This window comes from Myotis lucifugus, unplaced genomic scaffold, assembly GCF_000147115.1.
Source record: "Myotis lucifugus unplaced genomic scaffold, Myoluc2.0 scaffold_98, whole genome shotgun sequence".
NCBI lineage: Eukaryota > Metazoa > Chordata > Mammalia > Chiroptera > Vespertilionidae > Myotis > Myotis lucifugus.
The window spans coordinates 2,557,076-2,570,941 of record NW_005871146.1 but is presented as its reverse complement, the minus strand read 5'-3'; the positions used below and the strand labels follow the sequence as shown (position 1 = coordinate 2,570,941).

The 13,866-nt window shown below is 41.4% G+C and overlaps 1 protein-coding gene across 1 annotated transcript in view; it reads right to left on the bottom strand.

Moving 5' to 3' along the window:
- Positions 1 to 13,549, bottom strand: part of DCP1B (decapping mRNA 1B) — an 85,594-nt gene extending 72,045 nt beyond the window's left edge. The window contains exon 1 of the mRNA XM_023756683.1: positions 13,520 to 13,549. Coding sequence (XP_023612451.1) covers positions 13,520 to 13,549 — 30 coding nt within the window. The remainder of the gene's footprint in view (positions 1 to 13,519) is intronic.
- Between the last annotated feature and the right edge of the window lie 317 nt (positions 13,550 to 13,866).

Sequence of the window (13,866 nt, the reverse complement as noted above, 5' to 3'; positions counted from 1 at the left end):
TTAAGTGTAATGTTAGATTGTTTACTTGAAATTTTTCTTGTGGTAGGCCTGTAGTGCTATGAGTTTCCCTCTTAGGACTGCTTTTGCTGTGCCCCATAGATTTTGGGTTGCTGTGTCCTCATTTTCTTTTTTAAATATATTTTTATATTGATCATAAAGAGAGGGAAAGAGAGTGAGACAGAGAGAATCATTGATCAGCTGCCTCCTGCATGCTCCCCAATAGAGATGGAGCCTGCAACCTGGGCATGTGAGCAGAACCAGTGACCTCTGGATTCATGGATTGATGCGCAACCACTGAGCCACCCTGGCAAGTCTGTGCTCTCATTTTCATTTGTTTCAAGATATATTTTGATTTGGGGGAGGAGGGAAATCTCATTGTTAACCCACTCATTATTTAGTAACATATTATTTAGCTTCATGTCTATGTGTGTTTTTCAGTTTTTTTTCTTGTGATTGAGTTCTAGTTTCATACCATTATGGCCAGAGAATATACTTGATATGATTTTGATCTTTTAAAATTTATTGAGACTTGTTTTGTGTTCTAACATATGGTCTATCCTAGAACATGTTCAATGTACACTTGAAAAGAATGTATATTTTGCCGCTTTGGAGTAAAATGCTCTGAAGATATCAATTAAATCTGTCTGATCTGGTGTGTTATTTAAGGCTGCTTTTTCCTTGTTGGTGTCAATGGGGTTTTAAAACCCTTACTATGACTGTATTGTTGTTAATCTCTCTTTTATGTCCATCAAGATTTGCTTTATGTACTTAGGTGTTCCTATATTGGATGTATAAATGTTTACAAGGGTTATATCCTCTTTTTGGATTAGTCCCTTTATCATCGTGTAGTGTCTTTCTTTGTCTCTTACTATGACCTTTGTTTTAAAGTATATTTTGTCATATATAAGTACTGCTACCTCAGCAATACTTTTTTCATTTCCATTTGTATGAAATGTCATTTTTCATCCCTTTACTTTTAGTCTGTGTGTATCTTTCATTCTGAGGTGGTCTCTTGTAGATAGTATTTATATGGTCTTGTTTTCTTATCCATTCAGCTACCCTATGTCTTTTGATTGGAACATTTAAACCATTTACATTTGTAGTATTTATTCATAAGTACATATTTATTGTTATTGTATTTTTTTAACTGCGTTCCTCTGTTTTTTTTTTCCCCCCCTTGTCTTCCTCTTCTTCTTAAAGAAGACCCTTTATAATTTCTTGCAATACTGGTTTGGTGGAAATAAACTACTTCAGCTTTTTCTTGTCTAGAAAGCTCTTTAGATCTTCTATTTTAAATGATAGCCTTGCTGGTAAAGTAATCTTGGTTGTAGCTCATTGCTTTTCATCACTTTGAATATTTCATGCCAAACCCTTCTGACCTGAAATATTTCTGTTGAGAAATCAGCTGACAGTCTCATGAGAACTCCATCATAGGCAACTAACTATCTTTCTCTTGCTTCTTTTAATATTCTCTCTTTGTCTTTAACCTTTGGCATTTTAATTATGACGTGTCTTGGTGTAGGCCTTTTTGGGTTAATTTTGTTTGGGATTTTCTGCATCTTTTGGAGTGTCTTTTTTTCTTTACCAAGTTAGGAAAGTTTTCTGTCATTATTTCTTTAAATAGGTTCTTAAACCCTTGCTCTCTCTTCTCCTTCTGATATTGTAAAGATGTGGGTATTGTTACACTTCATGTTGTCCCAAAAGTCCCTTAAACTATCCTCATTTTAAAAAATTATATTTTCTTTTTGCTGCTCTGATTGGGTGCTTTTTTTCTATGCCGTCTTTCAAATCATTGATTCAGTCCACTACTTCATCCAATCTACTTTTTATATTTCAGATATTATATCCTTCATTTCTGACTGGTTATTTTTATGGTTTCTATGTGCTTTTTCATGCTGTTGTAGTTCCACTAAGTTCCTTGAGCATCCTTATAAGCATTTTTTTAAAAAATCCATATCTGATAAATTGCTTGCCTCCATTTTATTAAGCTCTTTTTCTGGAGATTTCTCCTGTTCTTTCATCTGGGGGCACATATCTATGTTTTCCCATTTTGGTTGCCCCTTTGTATTTGTTTCTATGTGTTAGGTAGATCTGTTATGATTCCCAGTCTTGGTAGGGTGGCCTTATGTAACAGATTACTGTGGGACCCTGTGGCACAGTCTCCTTGGTCACCTGAGCTGAGTGCTTCAGGATGACCCTTATGTGGGTTATGCGAGCCCTCCTATTGTAATTGAGTCTTGATTGCTATTGGACTGTTTGTGTGTGGGCTTGACCCTCAGGCTGGCTGACTGTGAAGATCAACCCTGACTGCAGCGTAGGAGCTGCTGTGCAGGTGCTGACCACATGAAGCAGAATTTGGCTCAACAGGATCTGGTGCCTGCCTAGATCTCCCTTTGGACTTGCCACTTGTGAAGCTTATTGGATCCTGCTCTGATGTTGTCTGAAGCTGGCCATTGGGTATTTTAGTTTGGGGGCTCTTCGGAAGGACTCTGGTGCAGGGCAATGTCAGACACTGCCTGTGACTAGCCCTCAGCAACCTAATTGGACCTACACAGCAATCTACAGTTTGTGGCTGCCTCTGCTGGGCCTGGGTGTGTGTGAAAATGACCAAGCTGTGTACCAAGTCTGGCTTTACCAGCCCTTGCCTGGTGGCAGGTTAGCAGAAGTTCTACGGCAGCCCATTTCACTCCTGCCTGCCTCTGCCTGCTTGCTGCCTGTTAGACTCAGTCACTGAACAAGCCTCTGGTGGTACTCGAGTTCCATGAGGTAGGTTTTCAGGGAGTCGCCAGGTAGAGGTGAGTGGTGCTCACCAGATTGATATAGGTTCAAACTCAGTGCCAGTGCTTGGTCTGAGGCTACTCAGCAAATGTCCCAGGTTATACCAAGTCTAGGTGTCACCTGCTGAGTGCTTGCACATCTTTGTGGATGGGGGAGGACTTCAGGAGTCATCAGGGTGAGGGCAGCAGTTTATCAGGTCCAAACAGACCACAATTAGGCTGTGGGAAGGGAGGGCTCTGTACCGGTCAGTTGTGCAAGGGAAAAATGGTCCCCGTCCTAGAGTGACACAACTCAGTCTGTCCCAGATTCTGCCAGGAGCCTGATCTCAGCTAGGTGGATCTCCCATTAGGAAGAAGTGTGAGTCAAGCTTGGGAGAAGGGTGGGGGCGGGGGAGCAGCCCAGAGCCACACAACTCAGCAGTCCCAAATTCTGCCTGGATCTCAGCAGTGTTGAGCCACCAAGAATTGGGAGGGTGGGGCCACTGGTGGCCTGGAGAGTGGGGCTAGCAGATCCACCAGGAGGGGGAGGCACCAATCAGGTTCATAGGAAAATGTAGGGGGAAAATGGTCCCTACCCCAAAACCAGACTCACTGACACCCCCTGAGTCTGCCTAGACTGCTACACTACTGTTCAGGCAGCTGACTTCAGCCTCACATGGGTGGGGCAATAGGGAGTCCAGAAGGTAGAGCTATTACATTCCCCCAGGCTGATGCCATAAGGAGTGCATCACCGAGGAAAGATGGCATTTGCAGACAGGAGAGTGTCCCAGGACAGGGTTCTGGTGGCTGTCCCTTTGGCTCTCTTCCCAGTGCCACAGACCCCATTTCTTCTCATACAACTGCAGTCTGCTACATCCTCTCTCTAACAGAGCTCAGGGTTAGTGGCTGCAAATGAGATCTTGTATTGGCCTTTTCAGAGGGCACCTGTGTCTCTAGCAGACTCTTGTCTCTCCCAGGCAGACAGAATCCCCACTGATTTTTGCAGCCAGATGTTATGTGGGCACCTCTTCCCAGCTCTGGTGCTCTGGGCTGGGGAGCCCAACATGGGGTTGAGATCCCATGCTCCCCCAGCAAGAATTTTTGCAGCTGAGATGTCCCTCCAGAATCTCAGTCACAGCTTGTGGCAGTGGGGCCAGCCCTTTTAGCATCTCTGGCCTTCTTACCAGTCTCAATGTGGCTTCTTTGTAAATCCTTGGTTATAAGACTTCCATTCAGCTGGTCTTCAGTTGGGTATTCAGGTTGATTGTTCTATATTTTAGTTGTAATTCCAGTTTGGTCCTGGGAGGAGGTGAGTATAACATCCACCTAGTCCACTGACGTCTTGGATCTTGGGATAACTGTTAACTATAGTGTTAATTTGATTTGCTCACAGATAGTTTTTAATGTCCATAATATGTTAAATAGTATTTAATATGAAATACGTACCACTAGTGGTATTCTTAAGATATCAGTGGTAGATGGTTTTATGTTTTTATTTATTTTTCATGTTTTTTAACTTTCAGTAGAGAGGAGCCATTTGTTAAATTTCTTTTTATGTTTCTTACTATACAGGCTTGTTCTATCAATACAGTGGGCAGTCTTTAAAATAGTATTAAAGACAAACATAAAATGGCATACAATTCTTTAAGAGTTCTCTGTCTCTGTCTACCTCTGTCTCTCTGTCTGTCTCTCTCTCTCTCTCTCTCTCTCTCACACACACACACACACACACACACACACACACACACACTACTTTTCTTGGAAGCTGACGAATAGGCAGGAACAGGATCCCATCAACAAATGACCTTTGGTGGATATCAATAAAAATAATTGCTAAGTTTGAGGACTACTTATGTGCTAGATATCATTCTAAGCACTTTATATGCATTGTATCACTCAAATATCAGAATAACTCTAAGAAGTAAGTGCTAATATTATATAGATTTTTTTCACATAAAATAATGAGGATCAGGAAGATTGAATAAGATATCAATGGTAGATGGTTTTATGTTTTTATTTATTTTTCATTTTTTTTTACACTTTCAGTAGAGAAGAACCATTTGTTAAATTTCCTTTTATGTTTCTTACTCTATGGCTTTATTCTATAAAAACTGTGGGCAATCCTTAAAATAGTATTAAAGTCAAACGTAAAATGGCATGCAGTTCTTTAAGAGTTTCCCTTGCTCTGTCTCTGTCTCTGTCTGTCTCTGTCACTCATGGTATGTGGGAGAGCTGGTATGTGTACCTACAGCTATTTGTCTTCAGACCAATGCTCTGAATCGTTAGCTCTAGTACCTCCCTTTCCACATAATTTAATCAGGATAGGTTTCCTGAAGTAGATCTAAGTGGAGTTAACTTCAGAATGAAGGAATAAAAATAGAAGGTACTGGGGAATGGTAGAAGGTGGACTACTTAAGCAACAGCGAATACAGTAGAAAAAAAGATGCTTTAAAACTTACCAAATCTATAAGTACAGTTGGCTACAATTAAGTGATTGAATGGAAAGAAGGGGAGACAGAAGGGATTATTTGGTGGAAGGCCATGGAGGGAATAAAATTAGACATCGTAGTTGCAGAATTAGAAGCACTGAAACTACACGGAATCTACTGCATCCCAGGAATAGAAGAGAACTTGAATGCCATCTGCCTAGTATATAAGTTTGCTCTGCATCTTGACAAGATGGTTATTCCACCTTTTTCATGCCCTTGAAGATGGAAAACTCATTATATTCTGTTAATAGATGGTGTATTAGAAAGTTTTCCTGTATGAAACCCATATTTGCCTACCAGTAACTTCTATTCAGTGGCCAGGAACTGCTTTCTTGGGGCCATTCACAACAAGTCTTTCACAGAATAGTTCCTAGGGTAAATATAAAAAATATCCACATATGGACTATTTCCCCCCAGTAGTAAAATTATTCCTAGGCACTGAGTTCCCTAATCACTGATTTTCAGTACATTTCTTAGTCTTTGTCTTAGGTAATAATAATAACTGATAACAGCTGAATGGGTGTTTACTACATTCCAGGAGCTTTGTATGTCATATTTCCCATGTTGTCACATTTATCTTACAGTTGAGGAAGCTGGGGCTCAGAGAGCTTAAATAACTTGCTCAAGCTCACCCAGGTTACAGAAAGAGGAGTTGGAATTTGCATGCAGGCAGCTTGGATCCAGAGCTAACAAATAAACCATTCTACCTGGTATAAAGAGAGTGCTATGGAAAGCAGGACCTTCTCAGGGCTGGCTCCATGGATGTGCAAGTTATACAGTTCTCCGTTTAGGAGGGCTCTGAGCTTGATTTAATGTTCTGTTAGCCCCATCTTGAAATTCTGAATAAATTTTGAACAGGGAGCCCTGGATTTTCATTTTACACTGAGCCCTGAAAATTATAGCTGGTTCTGGGTCTACCATTGAAAACAATCAATCTGACAAACAAGCCAACTTTTTTTGGTGGCATGGTGATCTAGTGTTCTGTGGTTCTGAAAGTTAACACGTTTTGGCACAATTTGTGGAACCCACTCCTCATTCTGCGGCTCCTGACCTCCCAACCAGGAAAGCCCTGGTGGGCACCTATGGCAGCCGGGGGGCAGGGAGTATTGTGGGTGGTTTCCTTCCTGTATCTTCACTGCCATGAGTGGAGGACAGGCTGAGCTCTGGCAGGGAAGCTTTTACGTTTGGGGGGTTTGTTACTTTCTGCTCCTTTGACACTGTGTTTTTTTTTTTTTTTGACACTGTGTTTTTTGTCAAATGAAATTTATGGGAACATTATAGGACTTGACAGGAACAACGAGCCTCCAGGATTTCCCTGGAAGAAACCTCCACCTGCCAAGGGAGAGCTTCCTCCTTTTGGCTAACGTGGAGCTTGGCTCTCCTCATTCTTCCTCAGCCTGTTGTAAACGTTGGGAATGCAGGCTTCACAAGAGCTGGCTGAGGAGTGATATGCAGCTGCAGCTGGATCTCTTAGGAACTGTTCCAGGAAAAGTCAGCTGGGAGAGGTCACGGCAGAGCTCCTTGGATGTCTGTTTTCAGTGGCTTAGCATGTCCAGTTTAACAAAAATGTGCCTTTCTAAGTAAATGTGGCTCAGCCCATGGCTAACAAGAAAAGGGACAAACAACACGTAATAGCACACATCCCCCAACACCTTCATAGCATCAGTCGCCTGTTATGATGCTTCCCTGCTGACCAGTCTTCGTTTGGATTGTGGATGCCTTCAAAATGGCAGTACGGTGTCTCGGAAAGATCACTGGACAGGGAGTTAGGAAAGCTGGTTTCTAAGTAGCTTTATCTTGCCCAATTAAGTGAGGGCTTGAAGTAAGCAATTGCTAGGTTCTATACCTCATATCCAGCCCAGGAATTTTATAAGGCATCATATTTGGGAAATGGACAAATTTTGCCTTGCTTTGGCTCAAAGTGCATTGGCTTTTAATCGATAAAGATATATTTTCTGAGGCCTTTTTATTTTCTGTGCTGTGAGTGCAGCACCAGAGTAATATGTAGCCTGTCCAGGCAAACAGGAGGCTCGGTATGAGAAAATGCCATAAAAGGGTACTTTCCTGGCTTCCCACGCAGGGCCATGGAATCTTGGCTCTGACTGTCAGGCATGGTCTATCTGGGTCAGGTATTGTAGAAGACATCTTTAGTGAGGGATACAGATTCAGCTGCTAGAAAAGAAACCCCCAAATAGCAGTGAATTAAATTGAGACAGACATTAATTCTCTTTCAAGCAACCCAGAGTTTCCCAAGGTCAGACACCCAGGCCCCTTCTATCTTGTTCCTCCTCCATACCTAGACTGTTGCCTTCACCTGCCTGGCCCAGCAAAAGGATGAAAGAAGGGAGATGAAAGTAAGCTGCACCCTCACTTTCCCTCCCAGCCCAACCACCAGAATTTAGTCTGTTGTCCTAAGGGAATGTATTCTTTATTCTGGGCAGCTATGTGGGACATGTGCTGGGAGATACTGGCAGATAAGTAGCAGTCTCTGACATGTGGTTTTAATCTTGGGATTTGATTAATATGAGCAAAAGGTTTGTTGGGAGCATCTGTACTTCTGATCTGTCAGAGATCTCTCTGCACTTTAGCATATAAACTGACATGCAATGAATTAGGAAGACTAAAGCAGGTTATGGTACCAACCATCCATCCATTCTCTGAGGAGTGGGTGCAAACCCTTAGCCAAATCTGGTCTCTATGCTGACTCAGTCTGAGTCTCCTCTGAACATCCTCAGGGTTCTTGTTTAGACTGCTGTGGAATGTCAGTGTCTTTCTTTACAATCCATCTTACTCAGTCTTTTACTTCATTTAGGTACTTGTCGTAGTGTAGTCTCTAAGCACTGATTTCTATGGAAGGCAAGCTCAATTTCCTTCCAGTATCCTCTATAAATGCCACAGCTTCCAGTTCTCTAATGTGAATTATCTGCATGTCCTTGTGGGATTCACATTTCTGTGACTGTAGTGAAGGCAAGGAGCCTATTTTGGTGGGAAGAGTTATTTTCTACTTTGAGTCAGAGCAGAGAAATAATCTCTAGCTGTATAAAAACATGCTCTGTGGTCCCATGTTCCATGCAGCATCTGTGAGAGCTGATTCCAGGCAGTGGTGTGTCAGCAAAGTTAGGGCAGAGCTGTCTGATTCCCGCAAGGCTGACATCTGGTAGACCAGTAACAGGGGGCATTAAGGGTTACATTAGGGATTCCAGCAGTGACTATGGTCCCATCCTAGCTCTGCACTTTCTGAAGAATGAAGGGATCAGGCATTTTATTTTTTTAATACATTTTTAAAATCATTTTTATGTTTAATTACAGTTGACATACATTATTATATTAGTTTCAGGTGTACACCCCAGTGGTTAGGCATTACATAACTTACTCAGTGATTATCCTGATAAACCTTGCACCCATCTGATACCATGCATAGTTATTAGAATATTGTTGACTACATTCCTTATGCGCTACTTTACATCCCCATGACTATTCTGTAACAACCAATTTGTACTTATTAATCCCTGACCTTTTTTCACCTATTCCCCTAACCCCCTCCCATCTGGCAACCATCAAATCATTCTCTGTAACTATGAGTCTGTTTCTGTTCTGCTAATTTGTTTATTTTGTTTTTTAGATTCAATTGTTGGTAGATGTGTATTTATTCCCATTTTGCTATTCATATTTTATATCTTTTCCCCTTCTTCTTCTTCGTAAAGAAGGCCCTTTAACATTTCATATAACACTGGTTTGGTGGTGATGAACTCCTTTAACCTTTTCTTGTCTGGGAAGCTCATTATCTGTCTTTCAATCCTAAATGATAGCTTTGCTAGGTAGAGTAATCTTAGTTGTAGGTTCTTTCTTTTCATCTCTTTGAATATTTCTTGCCTCTTCCTTCTGGTCTGCAAAGTTTCTGTTGAGAAATCAGCCGACAGTCTTATGGGAGCTCCCTTGTAGGTAACTAACTGCTTTTCTCTTGCTGCTTTTATGATCCTCTCTTTGTCTTTAACCTTTGGCATTTTAATTATATGTCTTGGTGTGGGCCCCTTTGGGTTCATCTTGTTTGGGACTCTCTGCACTTCTTGAACTTGTATGTCTACTTCCTTCACCAACTTAGGGAAGTTTTCTGTCATTATTTTTTCAAATGGGTTTTCAATTTCTGGGAGCAGGCATTTTCTTGTTGAAGATTAGCTTATGCCTCCAAATAATGCTTCTAGGACTGTTTTATTTTTAGCCTCCAAACATGACTTGGGCCTTCCTGCTTCATTATTTTTTTAATCCTCACCCGAGGAGATGCTTTTCATTGATGAGAGAGAGAGAGAGAGAGAGAGAGAGAGAGAGAGAGAAAGAGAGAGTGAGAAAGAAACATCAATGTGAGAGAAAACATCAATTGGTGGACTCCTGTATGCACTTTGACCAGAGATCTAACCTGCAACCTAGGTATGTGCCCTGATGGAGAATCAAACCTGTAACAGTGTTTTGGTGTATGGGATGACACTCCAACCAACTGAACCACCTGACCAGGGCTCTGCTTTCCTTTTCTCTTTCACATTCCAGCCTCCTGGAATGCAGTTGCATCTTCTGTGTTCTAATTCAAATCCTCTTCATCCATTGAAGATTCAAGTACCTCCTCTTGGAGAAGTTCTTCCCCGGATACCAGCCTCAGGATCTTATGACACTTGATTGTCTCTCATATTTCTTTTATTCATTGAGTTCAACTATTACTGATCTTGACTGTTAAGTATTTAACTTCACATATTTTTACTACCTTTCTCACTTGGGTTGTAAACCCCTGAATTCTTTTATTCATGCATTTATCAGTCATTTACTTGTTATCCACCTAGCCATTTACAAAGCCTGCTCTGTGCTGGGTATTGTGACACAAAGACACATATTTCCCCTCCCTAAGATAACTAAAGAGGGAAGGCAGTTATTGGAAACAACAAGATCAGAACAAATGATTATTCTACTCGTGGACATGCATGCGAATGCTCTGAAAGACCAAAAGAAAACCAGCTGCTTATAAATGTTGGGAAGTTTCATGGAGGAGCTGGCATTTTTAATGGCCTGACAGATAGAAGGGAAAAGTAGGAACTGAGGGAAGCATGAGTATAAATGTCTATGTTCAATGGTTGGAGGGAGGTGTTTGCTGAGTGGGGGAAAGAGGAAGATGAGGAGGTAAGGCCGAAAGGGTAAGGTGGGCAAGATGGTGAGTCTTTTAGGCTCTGCTAAAGCTTTTGGATTATCCTGGAGATAATAGGGAGCCTTGAAAGTTCTTAAACATGGGGTGATATGATCACATCTGTGTTTTAGAATGATGATGTTGGATTCAGCCTGAAAAATAGATTGATTGTGATTGGGGAGTGAGAGTCAAGACAGTTGGTCAGTTAGGTACAAATTCCTGTTAGGTGATGACACTAGCAAGATGAGAGGCGAGGAGAGGGCCTGAACTATAATGTTGACAGTGGCTAGGAATGAAAGAAAGAAGCATATTTGAGAGTTGGTGATGTTGAAGAATTGGATGTGGAGGAAGTTTCAGATGCAGAAAGTCTTCACTCTTCTGCTTTAGGCCCTGTGTTACCTTGTATCAGCTGATTTCCAAACAACACTGTGTACAAATGATATATACTTTTATGGACATTTAATTTTTGACATGAACTCGGATTTAGATAATATTGATATTTATTAGCTTTTAAAATGTATTTTTATTGATTTCAGAGAGGAAGGGAGAGAGAGATAGAAACATCACTGATGAGAGAGAATCATTGATCAGCTGACTCCTGCATGCCCCCTACTGGGGATGAGCCCGAAACGTGGGCATGTGCCCTGACCAGGAATCGAACCCTGACTTCCTGGTTCATAGGTTGACACTCAACCACTGAGCCCCACTGGCAAGGCTTATTTTTTAAAGTTGCTTAGAAACATTTCACCTGAGAGTTTACTGCATGAGTTCAAGATTTTTGAATGTTTTCTTTTTCGAGGGGAGATTTTTTTTTTTTAAAGATTTTGCAATGTTGAGGATCAGCTGATGACTTGGTATCGGAGATTTGATTCAGCCCTGTTTGTGACATTTGGGAGAGCGCACAGCGTACATTCTGAGAATACACAATCAAAATGTATTTTCTGCTCTGCTTTAAAAGAAAAACTGAAACTGCAAAGTGATTCTTTTACTTCAGTTTTCATTGGTTAAAAAAATAAAGTAGAGAAATAGCTTTCTAATTCTTTCTTGCCATTCCCCAAAGAAAGGTACTGTGATGTTTTCCTAATTTCAAACTGTGATTTTTTTGTAGTTGTTTACTGCCATCTGGCCAGCATTTTGAACAAAGAAAAGAAACTGTTTCTTCGTATGATCTCTCTTCTGGGACTAAACAAATGCCTTGCCCCTTGGGTGGTACATGCCACCCAAATGGCAGGATGGGGGTGTAGGAGAATGTCTTTTCCTCTTTGTTTGGTGCGGCCCATAACCACATAATTGTTAGTTAGTTAATTAGTTCAGATGCTCCATTGTTTCCAAAGGAGATCAATCTTTCTTCCCTCCACCTCTCTCCTGCTCTTTCCCTATTTGCTAAGCTCCCTTGCTTTAGTGCCTAAATGCTTAACAGTCTATCTGCTGATCTCCTCAGCTCCCAGATACTCAAAATAAATTATCTTTATGTTATGGCTGCTATTAATATATTCTTGTTTGCCTTGGCCTCTGAGTTATGGGTATCTGTCTGCCTTGAACATTGCATCATAACAGTTGTATAACCTCTTCCAAGCACTGCAGCAAGCTGGACTTTATAAATGCCTGCAGGGTGAGAGGAGAGAATGGAGTTGACTTGCTCATCAATGTTTAAAAGAGCAGTTCCCTCCCCGGGAGGTCTCTGTCAGTTGATCTTTCCAGAATTAGTATGAGAGACTCATGCTCTCCCTATCATTTCTTGTCCAGTTGTTCATTGACCAAGTTGAATATAGGGATCCAGCAAGATATCAGCACTAAGTTTTATGGAGAAAGAAGTGGCGCTACCTTGATTGATGTTAAAGTCTAGCTTAGTAACTTTAGAGCTTTTTTTAAAAAAACACAGATTCAGAATTGAACAGCTGGTCTCCTGTGAGGGTCTGTTGGGATAGTAATACTTAATAGTTAATTCAGAGTGATTTGAGCCCCTTGGAAGGCTTAGGTTCTCCACATCCTTTTATTGATTCTTGGTTATGTCCTCAGAGGGGTCCACTTGCACTTCTTACCTGAAACCTTCACCAACTCTCAAAAGGCATCAATTCAAATACTATAAGTATCTTTGAGCAAAGTGACTAGAATATTCTATTTCCCCCCCCCCCCCAACCCTCCACCCCACACACACAGTATTAAAGAATGCCCAAGGATGCAGTATTTGAAATTAAGATTTTTAGGGTTCCTTTTCTTTTCTTTCTTTCTTTTTTTGTTGTTGTTAATTCTCACTGGAGGATATTTTTCCATTGACTTTTTTTTTGGGGGGGGGGAGTGGAAGAGAGAGGGAAAGACAGAGTGAAACATCAATGTTAGAGAAACACATCGATTGGTTGCCTCCTGCACATGCCCTGACCAGGGCCCGGGCCAGGGAGGAGCCTGGAACCAAGGTACATGCCCTTGACCGGAATCGAACCTGGGACCCTTTGGTCCTCAGGCCAACACTCTATCCACTGAGCCAAACTGGCTAGGACTAGGGTTTATTTTCAGAAGAACTTTACAAATATCTATTCAAGTGGTTTTCAAATTGTGTTACACAGAGTCACCAGGGTTCTAAGAAAGTGTCTTAGGAACTACTTGGGGCATGGAAAGAGGTTCTGCATCCTTCCTCTTCCAACTTATGCCGAATAGCTCCACACTTTTATCTGTTTTGTATATTAGGCTTCAAAATAAAGTTTAATTTTAAGAATAAGTCCTGCTGCTTAAATAATTGGAAAACTATTAATCTAATCCAACTTCTCATGTCTACAGAGAGGATGCTAAGGGCTGGAGAGGTTTTATAATCTGCCTGAAGCCACAATACCAATAACCAAGATGGTTCTACAACACTGATCTCTTGGCTACCAGTCTAGTGCTCTTTACTTTTCCCAGTGACGATTGGGATTCCTCACTGTAGCCAGGGCCAGCATGGGCCTATTTACACCAACCTTAGAACTGAAATAGAACTTTAAAGAAAATGGGTCCTGTCTATGCAGAGGCTGTAAAGCATAGAGGTTAAACAGGGAGGCTGTGGATGTGGACTGTCTGGGCTCAAATCTCTTCTTCACCTTAATTAGCTCTATGACCTTGCATATCCTACTTACCTTCCTGGCGTTCTGCTGCTTCACTTGCATGATGACTGTTGTGATGATGAAATAAGTCGAGGCGTACCCAAATGCTGCCAACAGTCTGTGGCAAGTACCAAATGCTCAATAAACATTAGCTTGTATTTGAAAGTTTGGCTTTTGGATTCTGGGCTTTCTGTAACTTTCCCTTGGATGCACGGTAGCCTGTTGAACCTATTATGTTTGGGGCTGAGAACGGCCAGCATGTTCCCTCACGTCTGGTAAGATCATGCAGCAGGAGGAGTGCTGGGACCACAGGCTGTTTGAACTGGGCACGTATGTTACAGATAAATGAGGGAGAACTTCACAAATATCTATTTGTAAAG